The sequence below is a fragment of the Choloepus didactylus genome, chromosome 10 (genome assembly GCF_015220235.1).
Source record: "Choloepus didactylus isolate mChoDid1 chromosome 10, mChoDid1.pri, whole genome shotgun sequence".
In the NCBI taxonomy this organism is placed as follows: domain Eukaryota; kingdom Metazoa; phylum Chordata; class Mammalia; order Pilosa; family Megalonychidae; genus Choloepus; species Choloepus didactylus.
This window is the reverse complement of record NC_051316.1, coordinates 27,830,212-27,853,019: the sequence shown is the minus strand read 5'-3', so window position 1 is coordinate 27,853,019 and position 22,808 is coordinate 27,830,212. Positions and strand designations below refer to the sequence as shown.

Genomic DNA, 22,808 nt, shown 5'->3' with positions numbered 1-22,808 from the left:
ACCAGCAGATGCTGGAAGAGGCAAGCAAGAATTCTTCTCTAGAACCTTCAGAGGGAGCTTGGCCCTGCCAAAACCTTGATTCAGACTTCTGGTCTCCAGAACTCTGATACTATAAATTTCTGTTGTTTTAAGCCACTCAGTTTGTGGTAGTTTATTATGACAGCCCTAAGAAACAAATATAGTAAATCACAGGGGAAAAAATAGTCTTATTTCAGAGATCCATTTTCAGAATGCCATTTGCTATGAAAGAACGTTTTCCAGATCTTCCCAGATTGATTCAATTTCTTTGGCCCTTTGTCTCCCATGGTAGTTTGGCTTTGCATCTTTTATTGTACATATCCCATTTTGCTTTGACATGGAATGAATACTCTATTAAAATGCATCCATCTTTCAGACCTTACATCAATATATATATTGCATCATTGTCAATAAGGGCTTGGGGCTGGTGGTGGCATTTTGAACACTTGTGATTTTTAAGGTAACCAAGCATCTACTCGGCTTGTTAAAATATGTTAATAAATTGTGTAAACATTTTATTGTATCACTGTAGTTATTGGAATTTTTTGTCTCCCAGCCAAATTGTAAACTCCTCAAAGGTAGGGTTTGCAGAATGCCTTGAATAGAGCAAGAATGGAGAGAATATTTAGTAAGTTAAGCCAGATGGAGCCAAGGATGGGATTGTGAAAATAGGACATGCTTTCCCGGGAAGACTTCTTCTCATGATTTCTTTTGAACCTACGGCTGGAAAGCATTGTGTCAGGTGGTTTCAGTATGGCCCAGGCTTGAAAAAAGAGGATGGCTGAAGGAGAACCTCTTGAGGCAATTTACAGTCCTGTGATTCTGAGTATAACAAGGTCACCCCTAACTCCTTGAAAGGCTCCTCACAAAATAATTTCAGCCCAGCAATCTCATAAGAGGTCATTGGCCAGCCAGTGGCCAGTTCCTATCATTTACCAGCCTGACATACGTTTCACCCGTCCTGCCCACTCTTAGCAATGTTAATGGGCAATATTGACAAGGAGGAGCAGGAAGCCAGAGCACCAAAGATTAGCCAAGCTCAGCTTTGAGAAAAATCCAGTATCCAAATTTATACAAGAAGCGTCATGCAGTATATGGGGAAGGAGGATCAGGAGGGATGAGTTTGTGGTGACTCATGATATGGTGAAAGCAAATAGTTCTTATTCCACAGGGGTGTTGTGTAGATTAGCTGGGATAATGCACATAAAGTATTCAGAAATGCTTGTAAATGCTCAATAAATGTAAGTAGTAGCTGCTGTGGTAGGAGTTATTATTGTTTTATTATTATTATCATTAGTATTGTAGATTATTAGTTAATTAATGCTGATTAATCATTACTAATCTTCACTGTAAAAATATTTACTCTGATGTTGAGTCTGGGTACAGGGGTATAGCCATTTATAAATGCTTGATTTATAGATGATATTAGGGGTATATTGGAGCAGGCGTATACCAGAGATTAACTGAAGATTATTCTGAAAGGAAGGTAAAGCATCTTTGTGTTGATACAAGATCTATGAAAGACTATTCACGATTTTAAAAGTACAACATTCCCTCAACTCTTCAGGAACATGACTGTTGTTTGAAGAGGGGCTCATATGAGAGTTTCATAGAATTTGTGCCAGAAGAAACTTTAGAACAGTTTTAGGATATTGTTTATTGTTTGTATGATTAGCATACAGGAAGATGCACAGATCTTAAGGGTTTGGCTTGATGAGTTTTTGACAATTGTATACGCCCTCAGTGAGATGGAGAACATTCCATTGCCCCCTTAAGTTCCCTGGCACCCCTTTCCAGTGAATTCCCCTCCTGCTTCAGCAGCCACTTGTGTGAGACCATATTATAGTCAGGAAAAGGGTCCCAGCCCTGAGTGGTTTGCCTCAGGTCACACAGTCAGCCAGTGTGAGAACAGCACTGAGACCCAGGTATCCTGATCCCCACTTCAGACCCTGTGTGTGGCTTCCCTGATGCCATTTACATTTTTACTGGGAGCCTTACTGGTCTCACTTGCCCATAGCTCTACTGTCCTAAAGTCCTGCATTTTCTCCAGGCTTTGATTATGAAAAATAATACTAACTCACACAACTGGAGGCTAATTTCCATTTATCTGGGTTAGTGCTATTTATGTCCAGAGAGAATTTAACCCACCTTTTCCCCTTGAAAAAATTGGCTTTTTTTGGTTGCATCTTTGGCTACTTCAATTTGTTCTCTGACCTTTGGTGTTCTTGGCTGCAAGAAATAATCTCGCCCCATGGTGTGTGTGTTTCTGAATAGGCCAATGGAATGCCTCTTGGCAGAATTGTGCTTTGGTAGATAGAATTTAAATGCATGCCCAAACTGTGTCCTAGAGATGACTCTACACCTTCAGTTTCCCCGTTATTTAACATGCTTCTAAAAGCTTTTCACGAGAGGGCATATAAGCTTAAATTATTATGATGCGTCATACACCTATGTAAATACATTCGGAAAAAAAGATTGTGGCGGTTAATTTAATAAATGGATTTTTTCAGTTGGTGAGACCTTTAGTTGAAGCAAGCCACTAAAACAATACTTGTCATTAGGTGTACATACAGCCTTTAAAGTTGAATGTTTACCAATGGGGACCTTTCCTTACTCTCTCCAAAATGCTAGGTTAACAGCCCAGTTAGTTGTGCTAGATTTCGGTGTCAGTAATTATATTCTTCCTATCACCTTATCCTGGCTGAAGCTCTTATGGGTCTGCATCCATTTTTCTTGCCCTCAGTTGTGATGAAATGTCATCGGTGCTGGAAGCTGAGTTCTCTGTCCCGTGGTGGTGGGTGAGGCTTTTTTACATTAGCTGTGTGGATCTCCTGGGAGCTGGGCTTGGATGAGTGAAAGCACTTTGTCAACGTGGAGAGGGATTTTGGTTGCAGTCTGTGCACACTGGGACACGCCAGCATTTTCAGGTTTTTCAGTATTCACTGTGAATCTAATAAGCACCTCTAGTTAGAATTACACTTCATAATTTAAAATTAGAGGGGCTTTCCATTGTGCTTGAATAACAGGTGAAAAAATAGAGTGTCCCCTTTGATCTCCATTTATTTGGATAGATAAGTTCTCATGAGGCATATGAGCCAAGTTATAGGAATTTTTTCTCAGCTCCGTCTTTGATGGAATAACTGGCAGTGGTCAGATGGTGCAGGCTGGGCTCTGAGCTGTTTCCTTAAAAGCTTGGCTCTGGGAAATTTGTGTTGAAAGTGGATGGAGGAAAAAATTGTATCAAAAGTGCTTCTGTATCCCCTAATGGCACAACTTTCGATGGCCTTTGTAAAGAATTAGATTCCTTTTCAGTAAAATGGTTTGTACTCTTCTGAAAAGTTTGAACATGTAGTGTTATTTGGTTAATTGTTCTACTTGAGTCCAATTCTTTTATTCTAGAAAATTCCCAAATGGAATCTTTAATCGAGGTGTACCATCCCTTCCTTTCTGAGGTTGGAATTGCCCACTGATCTGGAGATTTTTTTCTCAGGGTGATATTTGAAAACACATTACTGAGGGCAGAAATTGTTTTTATTTTGGTAGGGTGTTGCTTTGTTGTTTTGAGTGTTGGGTTCTTTTTCCCTGTTTATTCTACAATGAGGCTTTACTACTTTCACTTTGCTTAGATTGAAGCTACTCAATCAATTCAAGCACATCAATAATTATTTTGACTTGGAATTTTTCACCACTGTACAGAAACAAACAAGCCAAGAATACAAAGGAACAGTCTTTTCTTGTGAGCCATCTGAACCACCGCCTCCCAGAGGTCACCCATGTCTATAATGAAAGTTCCTCACCTCCTTGGCAAGAAAAATAACCACGATTTGCCATAAAGTGCATCTGTGTATATCCTCTTACTCCCAGGTGTGCTGGCCCTTGCGGTCACGTGGACTACCCCTGCCGCTTCCAGGATGCTTCTGCCACCTCCCAGGAGATCATTCCTTATCGGGTCTTTGCCCCGGAGAGCCTCACGGGCATCTGCCAAGAGACCCTCCTGCAGCTGATCCCTCCCTGCCTCTCAGCAGCACATTCCATCCTGGGGACACACCCGTTCTCCAGGCTGGATGTCCTCATCGTCCCTGCCAACTTTCCAAGTCTGGGGATGGCAAGGTATGTTGTTCGGTTGTGGCATTTGGAGAACATGCTTTGCTAATTCTCGGATTGTATCTTGCTCCCCCTGAGCTCTGCCAGAGCCGCCATGTGATAACGATAGAAGGGCCACGGCCATCCATGCTTGGCTGTCACTCTCATCGCCTCTCTGAGAGATCTTTAGGTGTAGACTCCACCGTGCATGAGCCGTTGGGTGTCATGGGCTCCAATCACACTGCCTTGAAAATAAAAAGCTCACATTGTTGCTAGGATTTGAAAACACACTGTGCCCCCACAGGGATGTCTTTTGGACTGTGGCTGGTCTGTGGCTGGTTAGCTGAGGTGGTTAGCGCATGGTGACATTGAGCACAAGGTTAGAGCTTCAGGCTCCAGGCAGGAAAACGCGGCCTGGTCCCAGGGCCGCAGGCTGCCTGCCTAATCCCAACCAGCTGTCATCCATTCACGCCATTGGTCACAAGAGCTTCTTGTCAAAGAGACTATGGGGGGATCAGTGTAAATCCATCACCACTGTTGGAGAAACAGCTCAAAGCAGATGTCTTAGTATGGAGGGAGGGCAGTTGGGAGTCACTTGTCTTGTATTTTTTTTTTTAAATACAGTAAATGTGTTATTCTTATGATTACCTCAGTTTAGTTCCTATAGAAAACGAAGGCTCACAAATGGAACCTTTTCACTATATATTAGTTACACCTAAACTCCATTCATTAATGCCACTGTTCATACAGTAATGGGTAACTGCATTTCACGGAGAAAAGATAGGGAATGTACTCAGGATTTTACTTGGTTATCTTGCTGTTTGAAAATTTTGATCATTAACAGTGAATATGCTTGACTAAGGATAGGAAAAATAAGCTCATCAAAACATGTGACTTTAAGTTTTTTCCCATTAGTCAAGGAAACCTGCTGCCAATTAATTTCCATGCTTTTGAACAGCTGTCATTTGTAGTGTTTTCCCTGAAAATTGCACACATTCTTAGTAAAACCCATGAGTAGAAAAGAACTGACCAGAACATTTGCTTTTGATCTTTACGACATAGGTATACTTTTAAAAGCTGGCTGGTTAGCCTTAATCCTTGAGGAGGTCTGAGAAAGTCATTTAGACTGATTTTTATCCTTTATTTATGAAGATAATGGGGATGTAGAAACTAGGATAATTGTATATATTTGGTTTTGTACATTATATAATTCTCTTGGACGTCTATATATAGAATTTGTCTTAACAATGGGGCTTCTTTTGTTGCTTTGAAGAGTCTGCTGGACTTAATTAAGCAGAATTATTGGTGAAGAAAGGGTTGTTTATTAAATGTTTCTCATTTGTACATAATTTTGAGGGGCTGTATTGATTTGGGAGTTTTAAGCACTTTAAGAGAGTTGCAGTTTTTCAGGGCAGTTTGCTAACAGTTGCAAGTGTTGGCCTGAGGGAACCAAAAGTGGAGTATTTTTCATACAAGAGGGCCTTATTTTCTCTAACTCCTTCCTGACATCAGTCTGCCAAAACCAGAATTTGTTGACCTGCTGGCCATTCTATAAACTCCTTTTTTCGAGTTTACATGCCCAAGCAGGTAGGCTGTGTGTTTGCTGCTTTTTGAGATATTTAAAGTGATTAAAATGTGCTTAACTCTGTATTTTTAGAGTAAGTTGAAGTACCTGGAGGCCAAATGGTCCTGAGCAGTCAAAAAAATGTAATGGTGATAATCACTTAGCAGCAACAAGACTGCTTTTATGCTCAAAAACAGGAGACCCGTACATTTAAAATTTGTGGTTGGTTGTCAAATATCTTTTTTTTTCCCCCTCAAGTTTTATTTTTTCTTTCTTTCTTTATTTTTGGGCTGTGGAAATAACTTTGCCTTAGTCTCGATGTTTTCCTGGGCTTATTTACTGTTCCCTGTATTTGAGCCGAGAAGGGGGGGATTGTGGTATCTTCCATGCCAGTGGGGAGTGGGGAGGTCTATTCTGTTTTTCCTAATTTTGACTTAAATTGATTCCACTTGCTTGGCTTGACTATTGGGATCCAGACACCTTGAGCCACATGCGACTGAGTGGAGTTTATGACTGGCTACTGGGGCCCCACCGTTTTATTTATGGGGAAGGCTTTGCTTGGGGTTCTGGAAAGCAAGGCTGGAATGAAAACCACAGCCTTATAGTTGACTCTGCACCACAAACAGGGATAGAGAAAACCAAGACTAGGAGCCATCCAAAAGACCTCCACCCCGAAACTTGTCATTGTCCTATTAGTTGTAATCCGCCGCAAGATCAAAGGATTCCTTGGTAAATTAAATGGCTCTTTTTCAAGTCCACATTTTATAAACATGTTTGCAAGATCATAAGTTCCATACCTCTGGACTTCTTTTAGTGATTAGTCTTAACCAGAATGAATACCATTGTAGTATTCTTTTTTGGTAAATGACATTAAATATTCCCACGTGAACTAGAATGGGTTAATTATTAATAACCGTCTTAAGTATTTGTTCTGTTTTGTTTTGTTTTGGAAGATATCCATAATGACTTCACTATATTTTAAATATTACATATCCCAGTTTGCATGTTTAAGCTTAAAACTCTCCTCTGATTTTGTTTTTGAGCCTGATTTCTGGTGTTTCAGTGAAGTGAAGAAAAACACATCTGTATGACTTGAATGTATAATAATGCTAAACCAGTTCAGAAGAAGGTAAATAATGCGCGAGCAATGTTTTAGAGTTTGGGATGCTTTTCAAAGGTAGTAACTAGAATATTTATCGCTACTGCACTTCATGATTTATGTTACTTTTTAACATAATAGCAGCCGTTGTCTACTGACCCCTCATCCTTTTCTGAATCACTGTTCCAGTGGAGAATTGCTTTCCTTCTGTTCTGATTCTGAGTAAAATTACTAGTCTGCCTTTAAAACAGTCTATTGACAGTTCCATCCCCATACTTTTCTCATTTAGTAAGTGTGGGCTTTCTGTTTTTGATTCATTTAATTTTTGCTGTCTTAAAAAGGCTATATCTGTTCTATCAGGAGCTATGGAGTGTATGTTTCTTGGCTTGAATAATATGATGTCTCTAGTAAGATATGAAAGCATTTCAGGTGACTCTCCAACTTACAGAACACTTATCATCGTGTTGGCATAATTATTGTTCAGTTCTTTTCACTGTGTCCTCGTATTTTCTCAGGATTCTCGGCTAGGGATTGCCCTGTGAGCCTAATTTTCTAGGTATTGAGAAATACATGAAAGGAGTTCATCATCACACTTACACTCTTTTTTCAAATAACAATAACGTTAATGGAATAATACCCTGGGACCAGATTTATGACAGTTGCTTAAAAATTAACACCTCAGTCTTACCTCTGTGTGTGTTTATAATAAATGCTTTGCTTCCCTATTTGTCTTTCAGCAGTGCACAATTACATGTCACAGGGCATAATCAGTTTGGCAGAACTACCTTGCTAACATCCATATATATATATTTTTCCCCCTCTATTTGAATTTTCAGAATCTCTTCCAAATCATTTCAGAGTGGTTTTATGTTTAGGGCACAGAATGAGAAAGCCAAGCCCTCTATTGCTGTGCTCCCAAGATCTCCCAATCACATGTAGCTTTGCCACTGGTCCCACTGGGAAAGTTGAAAAAAAAAATGGCAACCGTGGTTGATGACTTGGTGACAAATTCTGCTTTGGCCTTTTTTCACTGGTTTCATACCAAATTCTTCTTCTTTTGTTCACTGTTTATTTATTCATTTATTCATTGTTTCCAATAAAATTTTTAAGCACCTGCTGTGTGCCAGACTCAATATTTAAGATACTGAGTCTACAAGGATGAACAAGATTGACAAGATCTCTCTCCTTGTGACACTCACATTCAGGGGCAATAAGCAATATATGTGCAAACAAAAAATGAAGATGTGTGCTATGAAGAAAATAAAACCAAGTAAGCAAGAGCGTGGCTGAAGGGACAGGTGATATCATTAGGGTGGGGAGGGGAAAGCTACTTTAAAGAGGTGACATTTGTGATGAGATTGAAAAATGGGAAGGAGTCAACCTTGTGACCATCTGGTGGAAAAGCAACCCAGGCAGAAGAAGTTCAAGTCCAAAGGCCTCAAGGTGGACTGCCCTAATGGGTCGGAGGAGCAGAAAGGAGGCCATTGTGGCCGGAGGGCAAGGAGCTTTTAGAATCACTTTTAGAATCACCCCATCCTTAAAACCACTTGGGTGTCAGGAGGTCCCATGGTCCCTCAGGGTCCCTCAAGGTCATCTGAGCCATCTGCACACTAATACGGCCAAGGTTCAGTAGGCATATATCATTTCAGACAGTAAGGGCTTGTGGGGAGGGAGTTGCAAGAGAGGTCAAATCCTTTCAGGGTTTTCTTGGGACCAGTAGTGCCATATCATGCCCTGACCAGTTTAGTGAGAACCAGACTTGGCTTATCAGCCACTGTCCGTGGGAAGAACACTTCATTGCCAGAGGGATCAGAGCCTCTGGCTCCCAGATTGTCAACTCTTCCTTCATAGAGATGGGCAAAGCTTCATCTCCTTCCCCAACTGGCTGCTGATAGATTCCTTGCAAGCTTTTTTGACTCACAGGTTGGCTGTGTTTACATGTTTGCTTGTCTTAGCTTTTTAAGTTTTTTACAGACTTAACAAAAAATAGGATTGATAAATAAGTAACATTAGAAAAATCATCATCAATGACTTAAATACCTTCAGAGCACCCACAGTGGAGGGAAACTATAAAGCTCCCTATTACACGTGGCTTGTTCTTAAAAGATTTGATTGTGCAATAAAAGGCTTCTAAGTGCTTGTACAGGTTCCTGACTATTGCATGCACAATTTTCTTAAGTACCTCAATTTGCGAATAAACAGTGTGCACATACATGCCCAAGGAGGAACGTAACCAGTTTTCCCCTCCACCCCCTCCTCCTGGGGTTAGACAGGGTGTTGTCCTGTTTATTCTTATCTCCCAGCCAATGTGTAATAGAATAAGCAAAGCATAACATGCCAGTACAAAGAGCCTGTTGTTTTCAGCCTTCTAATTGTGCTCCTTTTTGTTGGGGAAGGAAGCAGTCATAAATTTCTGTCATTATCTTAAGTAGCAAGGTTTCACAGCTTTGGGAATTTTTCTTCGCTTGTTCTTTGTTAGCTTCCACTTGAATTTTTGAACTCCCAAATCAAAACCATTATACTTTTGAACAATCCTTTAAATTTCAGGGTCTGCGACCCTGTGATTTCAAGGTAGTGATTTTTTCCTTCAGGACTCTGTTTTTGATCCTTAAATTAGTGCATCTTTCAATTCTTCATGGCTGCCCAACTCCTTGGCTTTCTCTGATGTGCTGAGGATTTGGGGGTTTGCAGGGGGTGGTTGTTTTGTTATAGTTGTTGTTTGTTTAATAAATTCTCAAATTTTTTTCTGCATGGATTGCTTTTAAAAAATATTTTGAAGGGGCATTTCTTTCTCCTTTTCCAGTAGTACTCTGTTTTGTTGAACATGTGGGTGTGAATGATAGAAAGCAGCTCATACCATCCCTTTTTACTCTGTAAAATTTTAATCCTTTGTTTACTGGCAACCCCACTGTTGCTGTAGAGATGAACAGAAAATGAATTGAGAGTAATGAGGTACGTGCAAGATGATTTATGCCCCCTCAGACTCATCCTCTTTGTTGCTTCCTTTGTGTTCCGTGTCTCCATTTTGTTGTCTATTTCTGTGTTTCCTCTTGAGAAAACTATCTGACTTGGCTTCCTTCCTGTCTTATAGAGAGAGGCTTTCCCCTGCTTGATCTGTTCTGGTTCTTTAATTTTCCTCTCTTGATATAATAACTGGTATTCATAAGGTGATGTTCTGGGACTCTGAAAGCCCTTGGCTATGATTATTTTGTTAGTCTTGACAATACCAGGTAGGTAGTGAGAATGAATCTGTATGTCCCAGTTTTAACAGAGCAGGTGTACGGAAGATATATAATGTTCTCAAGGCCACGTAGAGCCAAGGAGTCAGAGAAGACAAGTAAAATGGCCTCATCCTGGGGCACCTCTTGGAGCCTGGGAGTTCAGATTAGGCAAGACTTAACCATAACCCTTTTTGGGGATATATATATTTGTTTCAGGCTCTTCCCATGGAAATCATAGTGTCATGGAGTCTACTTGAAGATCAGTGTTCACTGTATGTTGTATTTCTTGGTTAACTAACCATGCTACATTATAGAGGTGACTCCTCAGAAAGTATAGACATCCTTTTTAGGCAGCCTTAGAATCTGGATACCAGGCAAATACCAGGTCACATGAGTGCTTGGGGCCAGGCTGTCTCTCTTCTATTGGAACAACAAGCAGAATGACCTCACAGCTTTGGGCTTAGCCAGAATCTTCTTGCCATCACACAGCTGTGCTGCTTGTCAGATCCAGAAGTAGCATTTGATCATCTTTAGGCCACGATTCCTCTCACTATGAAAGATTATGCTTAAGTGTTTTGTTTCTTTGAACTGTTTTCTGTACACACATACACTGGCAGTCCTACCTTCAGAGAACACTGCTGGGGCCATCCTTCAACAGAAGTCGGCAGGCCTCTGAAAGGCCTTCCTGAAGCAATCATCCCTGTACTGCATTGTAATCTTCTCTCTCTCTGTTGATGTCATCACAGGCCCCTAATCTCTTCCAGTCCTTGAGCCTGAGATGGTCAGGCAGCACTACCTTTCCATTGCCAAGAAAAACTCTTTCTCCCCCCTCCTACTCATTTCTCTACAGAAGCATCATTACTGAAGAGAACATACACTCCCTCGTGAAAAAGAACAATAGAATCCCATGCCCAAAGTTGCCCTAGTTGGAATATTCCCAATCTTGTAGGTATCTCACTCCTCAGACCTACTATGTATGGTATGAGTAAATGCTGTCAGCTTCTGGATGTATTATGTATGTATGCAGGCATGGAGCTATGTATGTATTTAAGGCTAGACTCCTTTTGGGGGGCACACTAACTCGGGAAACAATCTCCAGCAAGGCACACTGTCTAAATTGATCTGTTGGGAGAGAATATTGCCTCTTGTCTTACAGCCATTGTCCAGCTGGAACAGAAGGATGTCTGAGCCCCAGAGGCCTGTTTGTATAAAATGGGTGAGAAATTGTCTTTTCTCTTGACTTCACCCCTAAAATGTAATTGGAATAGTATCTCAGCTACCTTTTTCTACAAAGAAGTGTTCACTTGATTTTATTAAAAGATCAGAGATGTGAGGAAATGCTTCTTCAAAAATGGATATATTTTTTTGGAGTTAATGGCACAATAGACATTTTGTGGGATTTAAAAAAATAAAAAAGGATTACTTTGTGGGATCCGAAGGTACAATGCGAAAATCCACCCTGATTTAGCTCCAGAGTGGTGCTCAGAGTAGAACATGTTATATTTCTTGGTTAACTAACCATGCTATTTATAGAAGTGACTCCTCAGAAAGTCTAGACATCGTTCCCGGAACACAGAATTCCAAATCTGCAGTCATTGAACAAACCAAAACTGCCCTTCTCCTTCCCACTTAACATGCTGAAAATAACGACCTCCTCCCTTCTCACCATAAAATGGAAATCTTGGAATTCTGTTTCAGGAGATTACAAGTGTTGCTTATACTCCCAAGCCAATGACTGGGAATGGGCAAAGAGGAGGGGGCATCGTGCCAGCCTGTGACTGCCCTCAGGCTCGTGGTTCCTTAGAGATCACCTTGCTGAATTGTTGGAAACTGGGTAGTGGATTCTAGTTTTTGAGTTGGTCTCCTCTAAGAAGAGACCACGAGAACCTAAGGATCGTGCTTTTCTGTGGGAATAAGTCAACTGCAGTTTCTGTCTCTTGTCGCCGTGCAATTTCTGAAACTCCTATTGAAAGTAGCAATTGGAAAAGGAGGGATGGGTGAAGCCAAGGATTCATTCAGTAAACACACGTCCGCGGGCAGGTGTAATGAATGGCGCCGATGCTGCAGATACAGAGAAATATGAGACCTGCAGCCGAAGTCAGGGTTTGCTCAAGTGGGTTCCAAGGAAGGCTAGTTTTGTGGAATGTTAATCATGTGGGAAAAGGAACTGTGGGTTAATTAGTTTAGGAAATGAATAAACAAAGTTAAAAGGGATTCTTGACTGGAGGACTTCTAAGAAAGCCTTTAATATCCTTATTATCCTGATTTAATAGCCTGATTTAATAGCCTCTCCGAGACCAAGCCAGGATAGGCAGTAGTCCCCAACTGTGGTGCCCAGGCACCCCCCCTTTACAGTGAGCATTTCATGGGATCCTTGTGGTCTCCAAAAGACCACCTGCTCAAAACACACTCTGGGAAATGTTCTAAATAACAACTGAGATGATTCAATTCCAAAGCCTCTTGGGGTTCATGGTAAAGCTGGCTGTGGAATTCCACTTTCATTCTGCAAATGATGGTTGAGTAGGAGGAAGAGGGGCACAGGCCCTAACTCTCAGGAACTCAGTATAGTACAAGACACCCCATACTTTTTTTGTACACCCCCCCCAGTTTGAGCAAGCACCCCCTATATATACATTTATTTGTAAGTTGTATATGTTTAGTATTGTGTATTAGGTACACTACAAAACACACAAACAAATAGAAAAGTTGCAAGAATGAGGAAAAGCCAATTATAAAAGGAAGTTCTGACCTTTCTGCCTGCACCTCAATGGATGGGCTTGTGTCCTGGGCTTCTCAGGGTGCAGCCTGGGCAGGTGGAGGCTCGGCATCCCCAGCCAGGTGATTCTGCTGCAGGTGTTGGAGAGCCCGGCGTGTTTGGTGGGGGGTGTGGGGGGTGTCTCTGGACAGGTAAGGATCACCTGGGAAGCCTTTTCAGACTCAATGCCCTGCTGTCTTTTCCCAGGTGAGGATGTCGGGCTGCAGAAGGATAATGGGGCACGCTAGTGGGTGCGTAGGAAAAATTCTTGGGTGATTCTCCCTGATTGCCCATTTCCCAGGAGCTGCACTGGTTGACAGGCCGGGACTCCCCAGCAAGTCACAGAACCTTCCGGGCCTAGCTTCCTTCGTGGAAAAGTGAGGCACTGGCTTAGGATAGCCTGCAAGAGTGTCTTAGAGCCATAATTTTTTAAATGTAATTAGTTGTGTCTTTTTTTATTTTGAATGGGGGAGAGGAGGTGATTCAGTTTCGTTCAGCAGTTTAACATACGCATGTATTTTCTTTTTTGATGTAAGAGCTAGATTATAAGACTGGGATTTCCTGCACTCTCTGGGCACCTACACAGCAGTAGGCGTTTAAATTTTAGGCAGAAAGTTTCAGAATGGGCCTCTCTAACCCCTGGTTAATTGCAAAATAAACAGATCTCAAGGGCAGAGGCCCCTTCCTTTCATAATAACTGCCTCTGCTGGGTGCACCCTCAGTGCAAAAGAGCAGTTCTAAATACCGGATCAGGAGCGTGCTCCGTCCACAAAGGCCTTCTTCAAACTTCAGCCAAGCAATTTACCGCGCAGTCCCCCTCCCCTCGCCCCTTCGAAATTAGCAGCTAACTCACACCCCCTCTTGTTTTTAGCCTCCAGATATCTCCATTTGCAAGCTAATAAGTTGCACGTACATATGTTTGAACAGTTGTCAGGCTTGTCTGCGGCTCATACTGTGCGTTGGTTTAAAACAAACAACAGGGAACCCAGAGAGGGGGAGAATAGATGAAGACATTTCAGTTGTGCCTGCAGGTGGTGTTGTTTTGACCTTGACAGTCAGCTTTAAACGACCTGTCAAGCACCTTTGTGTGCTTCTGGGCACACCCACCTGGAAGATATTATATTTCCTAAGCTTTATGTGCCCCAGCAGGCAGGCACCGCCCCCCTGGGTTTTGTTTTCATCCATGGAGGGTTAATGCATGCATGGCAGGACTTTACTGAGAGGGGCCCAAACACTGTTTTCATTTAATTCTGATTTCTTTTCTCCTTGGGCCTTCCTCTCCCACCCCCACCCCCAGACCCTTTGCCTCCTGGACTCCCTCCACCACTGCCCTATCATTCCTCCCCCTTCTCTCACTCCCTCTGGCTTCAAACCGTTTCTTCCTGGCTTTGATATCTCCTCGCAGAGCTGCAAGCAATCCGGAGCTTATGGGCGCCAGAGCTCTGTTGGGTACACTGCCTGGGATGGGGCTCAGGCCCGAGGCCCCAGATCACCACAGGAAATGGGACCCAGAAAGCCAGCCTTGGCCCTGCAGGACCCTCCGCCCCAGTCCTGTGCCTGTTTTGGTCACCCCTAAATCAGCGGGCCACGCCCTTGGGGGCGGGCACCTCCTCAGCTCTCTGTGATGTCTGGGGAGAGCTCTCCAGGAGTGAGTTCGGCCTCTCCTGCGTGGTCCAGGGTCACCTCGGTTGCATCCGGCTGATGTTTGTCTTTTAGGCTGGGAGCCTCTCCCCTGCCCGCCCTGGCTGTACAGGCTGGCGCCAGGAAATTGGGGTGAGGAGTGCGAATGGAGGAACGAAAGGAGCACATCGAATTCAGCCCTGTGCCAACCAGTGGTTGGATATTTTCAAGTTATTTGAGGATACAGATGATCACCCTTTATCCAGGAACTCCTCTTCCTAGGCTTCTGTGTCCAAGGCTCCAAAATGTTGAAGGAAATCTGTACTGTACTTCTAAAGATAGAGATGAGGAGAGGGTGCTTGTTCTCAGGACCAAATGTACATCTTACTGTGCTGTAATACTAATTCAAAAGTCTGAAAGAAATAGGGATCCAGATATTACCTCTCCAACTTGTATCATCACCAGCAATGTGGTCCCCCATGAACTCAGCTCCCAGAGGTTGGGGACGGAGCCACTCTCTGCCTTGTCTCCTAGATATCTCCCTAAGAGCTGACTCAGAACCTGGGGTGGGTGGGGAAGGGGGAGATCAGAGCTTGGCAGCCCACCTTCCCCAGGCCCCAGGAAGCCTTCCCAGGCAGCCCATCGCTTTATTCCAGGGACATAAACCACTTTATAACCTCCCCAACCCTCAGGGGAACCTCTGCATTGGAGTCTGATCATGTAACTCTTGGCATTTGCTTTGTCTCTCACAGCATCCATCAAATGCCTTGCACAAAGTGGTCTCAGTAAACAGGTGTTTGTTTAGATTCTATTTTTATTGCTACAGCTGGGTTTGATCCTACAGTGGGGTCTTAAAGGCAGGAGAGGAGTGTTAGATCCCAGAAGAAGAAACTAACATGTAGAAGGAGTTTCTAACCCAGGGTCCCTGCAGCTTATCTCACAGAAAACAGGTGCCCCATAAACTAAAGAATGAAGCTATTCAAAGCTGTTCAAGGCTGTTCCAGCCACAGTGGCACCTCAAAGGCGGGTAAGGCAAGGTCCGATATGTCCATAAGATGAACAACCAAAAAGGTCTGCTCTCCCTAGTTAGATAACGCAGCTGCTTTCCTAAAAAGAATATTGTCTCAGAACTCTACCAACCAATCAGCCCAAAACTAGATAAGCAGTTGCCCAGTCAAGGCACAGAACACCACAGCAAACACCCTACCCAACGTGGGTTCCTTTTTTCGTTAAAAAATGCTGCTCTCAGATAGAAAGTGGGAGCCATTATCTTTTCTCTTCTTTTCTGCTGGCTCCCACCTGCTTTCTTCCTCTAATAAATCTTAAACTTTATACTTAAACTTTGACTCTCTGCACTGTGTGGATTCCTGAATGACTCCGACCTAACAAGGAGTAGTTCTCCATGGTTTTGATGTTGTCTTCTCCCTTCCCTGCCTCACGGGTTAGATTTCCTGTTTGCTGGTGTATAGTCACCAGAAATCAGGCTGTGACCCACGTATGGCAATGATTGTGGTGTCAGACCATGTCTTTTAAAAGTGATTAAAAGAGAAGCGGCTTGTGGCAGACAAGTGTGGCGGTGGCAGCTGCCCCTCAGCACTAGGCAGCAATGGACCTCGCAGCGGCCGCAGAGCCGAACCCTGGCTCGCAGCACCTGGAAGTCCGCTACGAGGTGGCCGAGAAGTGCCAGAAACTCTTCCTGGACTTCTTGGAGGAGTTCCAGAGCAGCGATGGAGAAATAAAGTACTTGCAGTTAGCAGAGGAGCTGATTCGTCCTGAGAGAAACACATTGGTTCTGAGTTTTGTGGACCTGGAACAATGTAACCAGCAACTTTCCACCACCATACAAGAGGAGTTCTATAGGGTTTACCCTTACCTCTGTCAGGCCTTGAAAACCTTTGTTAAAGACCATAAAGAAATTTCTCCTGCTGAGGATTTTTATGTTGCATTCCAAGATCTGCCTACCAGACACAAAATTCGAGAACTCACTTCATCCAGAATTGGTTTGCTTGCTCGCATCAGTGGGCAGGTGGTACAGACTTACGCAGTCCACCCAGAGCTTGTGAGTGGAACTTTCCTGTGCTTGGACTGTCAGACAGTGATGAAGGATGTAGAACAGCAGTTCAAATACACACAAGCAAACATCTGCCGGCATCCAGTTTGTGTCAACAGGAGGAGATTCTTGCTGGATACAAACAAGTCTCGATTTATTGATTTTCAAAAGGTTCGTATTCAGGAAACTCAAGCTGAACTTCCTCGAGGGAGTATTCCCCACAGTTTACAAGTGATCTTGAGGGCTGAAGCTGTGGAGTCTGCTCAAGCTGGTGACAAGTGTGACTTTACAGGGATGCTGATTGTTGTGCCTGATGTCTCCAAGCTTAGCACACCAGGAGCATGTGCAGAAACTGATTCTCGTGTCAGTGGTGTTGATGGATGTGAGACAGAGGGCATTTGAGGACTCCGGGCCCTTGATGTTGGAGACCTTTCTTATAGACTGGTCTTTCTTGCTTGCTTTGTTGCACCAACCAACCCAAGGTTTGGTGGGAAAGAGCTCCGAGATGAGGAACAGACAGCTGAGAGCATTAAGAACCAAATGACTGTGAAGGAGTGGGAGAAAGTGTTCAAAATGAGTCAAGATAAAAATCTGTACCACAATCTTTGTACTAGCCTGTTCCCTACGATACATGGCAGTGATGAGGTAAAACGGGGTGTCCTGCTGATGCTCTTCGGTGGTGTTCCAAAGACAACAGGCGAAGGGACCTCTCTTCAAGGGGTTATAAATGTTTGCATCGTTGGTGACCTGAGTACAGCTAAGAGTTCGTTTCTGAAGCATGTAGAGGAGTTCAGCCCCAGAGCTATCTACACCAGTGGCAAAGCCTCCAGTGCTGCTGGCTTAACAGCAGCCATTGTGAGAGATGAGGAATCTCATGAGTTTGTCATTGAGGCTGGAGCATTGATGCTGGCTGATAATGATGTATGTTGTATTGATGAATTTGATAAGATGGATGTGTGGGATCAAGTTGCTATTCATGAAGCTATGGAACAGCAGACCATCTCCATCACTAAAGCAGGAGTGAAGGCTACTCTGAATGCCAGGACATCATGTTGGCAGCAGCAAATCCAGTCAGTGGACACTATGGCAGGTCTAAATTGTTGAAACGGAATATAAATCTGTCAGCTCCTATCATGTCCTGATTTGATTTCTTCTTTATACTTGTGGATGAATGTAATGAGGTTACAGATTATGCTATAGCCGGGCATATAGTGGACCTGCATTTAAGAATTGAGGACTCTGTTGATTGTGTCTATTCTCTTGATGATATCAGGAGGTATCTTCTCTTTGCAAGACAGTGTAAGCCCAAGATTTTTAAAGAGTCAGAGGACTTCATTGTGGAGCAGTATGAACATCTCCACCAGAGGGATGATTCTCGAGTAACCAAGTCTTCATGGAGGATCATGGTGTAACAGCTTGAGAGCATGATCCATCTTTCAGAAGCAATGGCCCGGATGCACTGCTGTGACGAGGTCCAACCTAAACATGTGAAGGAAGCTTTCTGGTTACTGAATAAATCAGTCATCCATGTGGAAATACCTGATGTCAGTCTGGATCAAGAGGAAGAGACCCAGATGGAGGTAGATGAAGGCCCAGGTAGTATTAATGGTCATGCTGACAGTCCAGCTCCTGTGAATGGAATCAATGGCCACAGTGAAGACATAAACCAAATTTCTGTTCCCAAAGCTTCCTTAAGGCTGGGTTTCTCCTAGTCTGCCAAATCTCTGACCTCATTGTGCTTCACCTCAGGAAGATGGAAGAAGAGGATGAGTCTGCATTAAAGAGGAGTTAGCATGTTAACTGGTACTTGGAGGAGATTGAGTCAGAAATAGACTCTGAAGAGGCACTCATAAATAAAAAGAGAATCATAGAGAAAGTCATTCATTGGCTCACACACTATGATTATGTTCTCATTGAGCTCACCCAAGCTGAATTGAAAGACTCCATGGATGGAAGTGAAAGCTATGAAGAAGATCCCTACTTCGTAGTTAACCCTAACTACTTACTTGAAGATTGAGATACTGAAAGGAACTGACCAGAGCTGAAAACTGGCAAGTGGTGAACATCAGCAAGACTCTACCTCATGGCCTGGAGCCTGGAGGGAGCTCTGCTAGTGAGAGTAATGTTTCTGGGAGTGAGGCTGCAGGAAGATATTTTTTTTATAAACAAGAACCAAGTTGATGGTCCAGTTGTCACATTCCTTTCATATGCTTTTATACCAATACAGGCTTTAGCACTTGTCTTTTAGTGTGATTCTTGTCCAAATGACGTTGGGACCCAATAATACATAGTTTTGGTAGCTAAGACCTTTGTCTTCATGTGTAGAAAAAGGTCCGTTCTTTTTGTGGTATGTGGTATCTTTTTTCAATTGGTAACTATTGCTCTAATTCAAAATAAAATGGCTTGTTCTTTGAAAAAAAAAAAGTGATTAAAGCAGACATCTTTCAGTACTCACTCCCCCTTTCTCCCTAAATACTATGATTTCTGATAACTTTGGGCACTGATTTCTCAGTGTGGCTAACTCTTGGTTGTCTCAGCTGGTCCTGTCTGGTGGGATCATTCTGGTATTTCTCAGCCTTGCTGAGAACTTCTGTTGTTTGCTTGACCCCACATTTACCAGGGGCCCGTCTTTCATTGCTTCTAAAAAGGAAAACATCAGTTACACCTTAGGGTTGGAAAAGTGAGCCATTGCAGAAGTCTGAAACCTAGGTGTCGGCAGGGCCATACTCCCTCAGGGGCTCTGCGGAGAGTCCATTTGTGGCCTCTTCCAGCTTCTGGTGCCTGCCAGCATTCCTTGGCTTCCGGCCACATCACTCCAGTCTCTGCCTCCATCTTCACATCGCCTTCTCCTCTGTGTGTCTGTCTAATCTCCCTCTGATTTACTCTTTTTAAATTTTCTTTTCTTTTTTTTTTATTGCGGTAACATAAAAGTTTACCATTTTAATCATTTTTAAAGTGGATAATTCAGTGGCATTAATTACATTTACACTGTTGTGTGACATCACCACCATCATTACCAAAACATTTTCCTCACCCAAAACAGAAACTCTATATCCTGAATAAATATTTTTTTAATAAGCAAGGAAAAAAAAAAAAAAAAGTGAGTCACTGGCTTCAAGTAAACCTGACAAAGCCTGCACCTGTTCCCTTCCAGCCTTCAGATTCTTTATTGTTGCTGTCACCATATTTTTCCCCCTTTGGGGTGTGCTATTTTTTTAAATTAAGTTTTATTGAGATATATTCACATATATAACCATCCGTGGTATACAATCAACTGTTCGCAGTACCATCATATAATTGTGCGTTCATCACCCCAAACTATTTTTTGAACATTTTCCTTATAGTGGAAAAAGTAAAACAAGAATAAAAACTAAAAGTAAAAAAGAATATCCAAATCACCCCCCCCATCCCACCCTATTTTTCATTTAGTTTTTGTCCCCGTTTTTCTACTCATCCATCCATACACTGGATAAAAGGAGTGCGGTCTACAAGGCTTTCACAATCACACTGTCACCCCTTGTAATCTACATTGTTATACAGTCGTATTCAAGAGTCAAGGCTACTGGGTTGGAGATTGATAGCTTCAGGTATTTACTTCTAGCTATTCTAATGCATTAAAACCAAAAAGGGTTATCTATATAGTGTGTAAAAATTTCCACCAGAGTGACCTCTCTACTTCGTTTGAAATCTCTCAGCCACTGAAGCTTTATTTCGTTTCATTTCGCATCCCCCTTTTGGTCAAGAAGATGTTCTCGATCCCACAATGTCGGGTCCAGATTCATCCCCGGGAGTCATATCTTGCATTGCGAGGGAGATTTACACCCTTGGGAGTCAGATCCCATGTAGGGGTTATCACCGTATTTTAAACTAGCTCTTCACAGCCTTTTAGGTGTTCTCATACATATATTGTCTCGTTTGACCTTCACAAACAAACTCTCAGCCCCTCCAAGGCCCAGCTGTCACAGGCTCCGCACAGCTTCTCTCTAGACTAGCCCTGCCCCTGCTCTCACCAGCCTTATTGCTGAGCCTCAGAGAGGCCTCCCTGCCTGCCCTTCCCATGACTTTCCCCTCACCAGGCAGGGCCACTTCAGCCCAGTCGTTTATCATGTGGGGTGATGAGTCCCAGCAGGTGCTGACAGCCCGGATCAGGGCTTCTGTGACTCCTGGCCCTTGAGGTATAGGGCAAGTGGCTCCTGAAGATCGGGTGTTTGCATGAGCTGAGCAGTAGAATGTTGTAGACCCACTCACGGGGAGCAAGCAAAGCAAGGGCAGGCCCCAGGTAAGGCAGTCCTTCCCAGATCACCTCCTTGGTGAGCTTGCTGAACCACTGGGCTGTTATGGCTTCTTCAGAGCCCTGGGTTCTTTTAACTACACCCTGGGATCAGAAAGGCTGGATGCAAATCCCAGCTCTGCTGCTGGCCTCTGTGGAATTGGGTACCATGACTTACCCTCTCTGAGCAGCCTCCATTTTCTTCTTGCAAAATGCTGTAGGACTTCTCACGTCCAGGGCTCTGCAAAGATTAGAGATTCTGTGGAAGGAGCCTGGAACATATTGGGTCCTCAGTAAATACTGGCTACTTGCTTCAGGAGGCTCGGAGAAAGTTGGTAGTTCTGTGGGTTAAAAAAACACGTAAGATTTGTTGCTTATTAGTGTTCATCACAAACGTTAAGACTCCTACCAACCCAGAATGCCTACTATTCTCCAGGGAGAAAATGAAAATCAATGTGATGTGGCCACAGGACAATGTGAAAGTTTTGCTACAGAGAGTTGTTGAGTATACGTCAAGCAAACTGTACAAATAGAGTTTCTCAATTCATTGAAGGAGCATTTTAGAGCAGCATCTACATTTTTGTCAGGTCTTCCTTCAAGGCTGCTTAATATATGCATTAAATATATATATGGTTTAAATATACATATTAACTTTTCGCCCCCCCCCCAAAAAAAAAAAAAGTAATAAAGCCAAAGAAGGTAGTAGAATAAAACTACTAGCTATGTTTTGGTTGTGGTCAAAATGCATTTCTTAATTCCTTTTCCACAACTAATAACAAACAAAAAGACATCCTGCACTGGTATGTTCCAGAGTTTTGGGATCCCACCTGGATTCAGCCAGACTGTCTGAGTCCTGTCTGTCTGATTGGCCTCCAACCCTGCTGGGATTCTGGTTCCACCAGTTAATCAAAGCCCTGTGTCCTTGACCTCCTTCTCCGCCACTTTTGGGTCAGACATTGAGCCCTGTCAGCTCCCGAAGCAGCTGTCTCTGATCTGTTCTCAGTATTATCAGAACCATTATCTGACCTGTGCTTGTAAGGACCGCGTGATGGAAACTTCTGAAAGAGCCCTGTGTCCCCACACCTGCCTCTTCCAAGTGGAGCCAGAGAGTGGCGTGGTGCAGGCGTCTCAGAATCAGGAGGCCAGGATGTAACTGTGGGAGCTGGGTGGGGGTGGAGGGTGGGGGACTGGGGTTGTGTGGGGATTGGTGTGTGTGTGTGTGTGTGCAGCTACTCCTCCGAATATTGGTTCCAGCTCCAGCTTGTCTCCCAAGCCCCCTCTCCCAGAAGCATAGGCAGCATTTTGTAAATAGTACCTATCCGTCTTACTTGAGATAATCCTGTAGACCAGAATAGGAATGGCTCAGGATACGTTTGCAAAAGGAATTTTGCAAAAGAATTAACCTTAAAAGGCCTTTGGATAGTAAATCTCTTTAGTGCAATTTTTTTCTATTTTTGTTTCCCACCCCTGCCCCCATCTACCCCATTCCTTCCATTCCTGCGGAGCTTTCATGGGCTTTTTGTATACCCTCCTGTGTTTCCATATGCAGATGCAGGCCAATAAGGCTATATCGAGGATCATCCCCCTCCCTTTTCTTGGACAACCGAGCATGCACCTGTTTTACACAGTGCTTCTGTCACTTCACATTATAGCGTGGATTTCTTTCCGTTAGGAGGCCTTAGAGAGTTTTTTTGTTCTTTTTTATTTAGCTGCATGGTATTCTATTCTGTGGATGCTCTTGGTTTATTTTTCCAGAATATGGGTCTTTGAGGGTGTTTCTAGTATTTACTGTTGTACACCACGCTGCCTGGACCACCTTGGTGCATTTTAAAGAGCCAGTTAAATGCACAAAGATTCCATCGATCAGCCTACTGTGGAAAGTCGGGGTGTGCCGCATCTTCCTACCCCTCACTACTGCTTGGTCACCCCAGGTGGGGCCACATGACATTTCTGTTTGGGAAATTTCAAAAGCTGTCAAGTAGCAGCGCTTCTGTGTGGTTCACTCACTCCGACGAACCTGCAGGCACTGAAGCAGGGATGGAAATAAAGATAAGTCTCTCAGCCCAGATCTAACAATTTGCCTTGGAGATCGTTCTCATTTAGGCCCAGTCCTCAATCAACAAACCCC

The 22,808-nt window shown here is 43.3% G+C and overlaps 1 protein-coding gene and 1 pseudogene across 6 annotated transcripts in view; both read left to right on the top strand.

Moving 5' to 3' along the window:
* The window catches only part of LOC119545490 (aminopeptidase O (putative)), a 358,623-nt gene that overhangs the window by 82,724 nt on the left and 253,091 nt on the right, over window positions 1-22,808 (top strand). For 5 of the 6 annotated variants that reach the window (XM_037851041.1, XM_037851039.1, XM_037851040.1 and 2 more), the window contains one exon: window positions 3,883-4,128. The exons of the other annotated variant lie outside the window; for it this stretch is intronic. In XM_037851041.1, the coding sequence (XP_037706969.1) occupies window positions 3,883-4,128 (246 nt within the window). The remainder of the gene's footprint in view (window positions 1-3,882; window positions 4,129-22,808) is intronic. 6 annotated transcript variants of the gene reach the window in all.
* LOC119545492 lies at window positions 15,724-19,276 on the top strand (annotated as a pseudogene).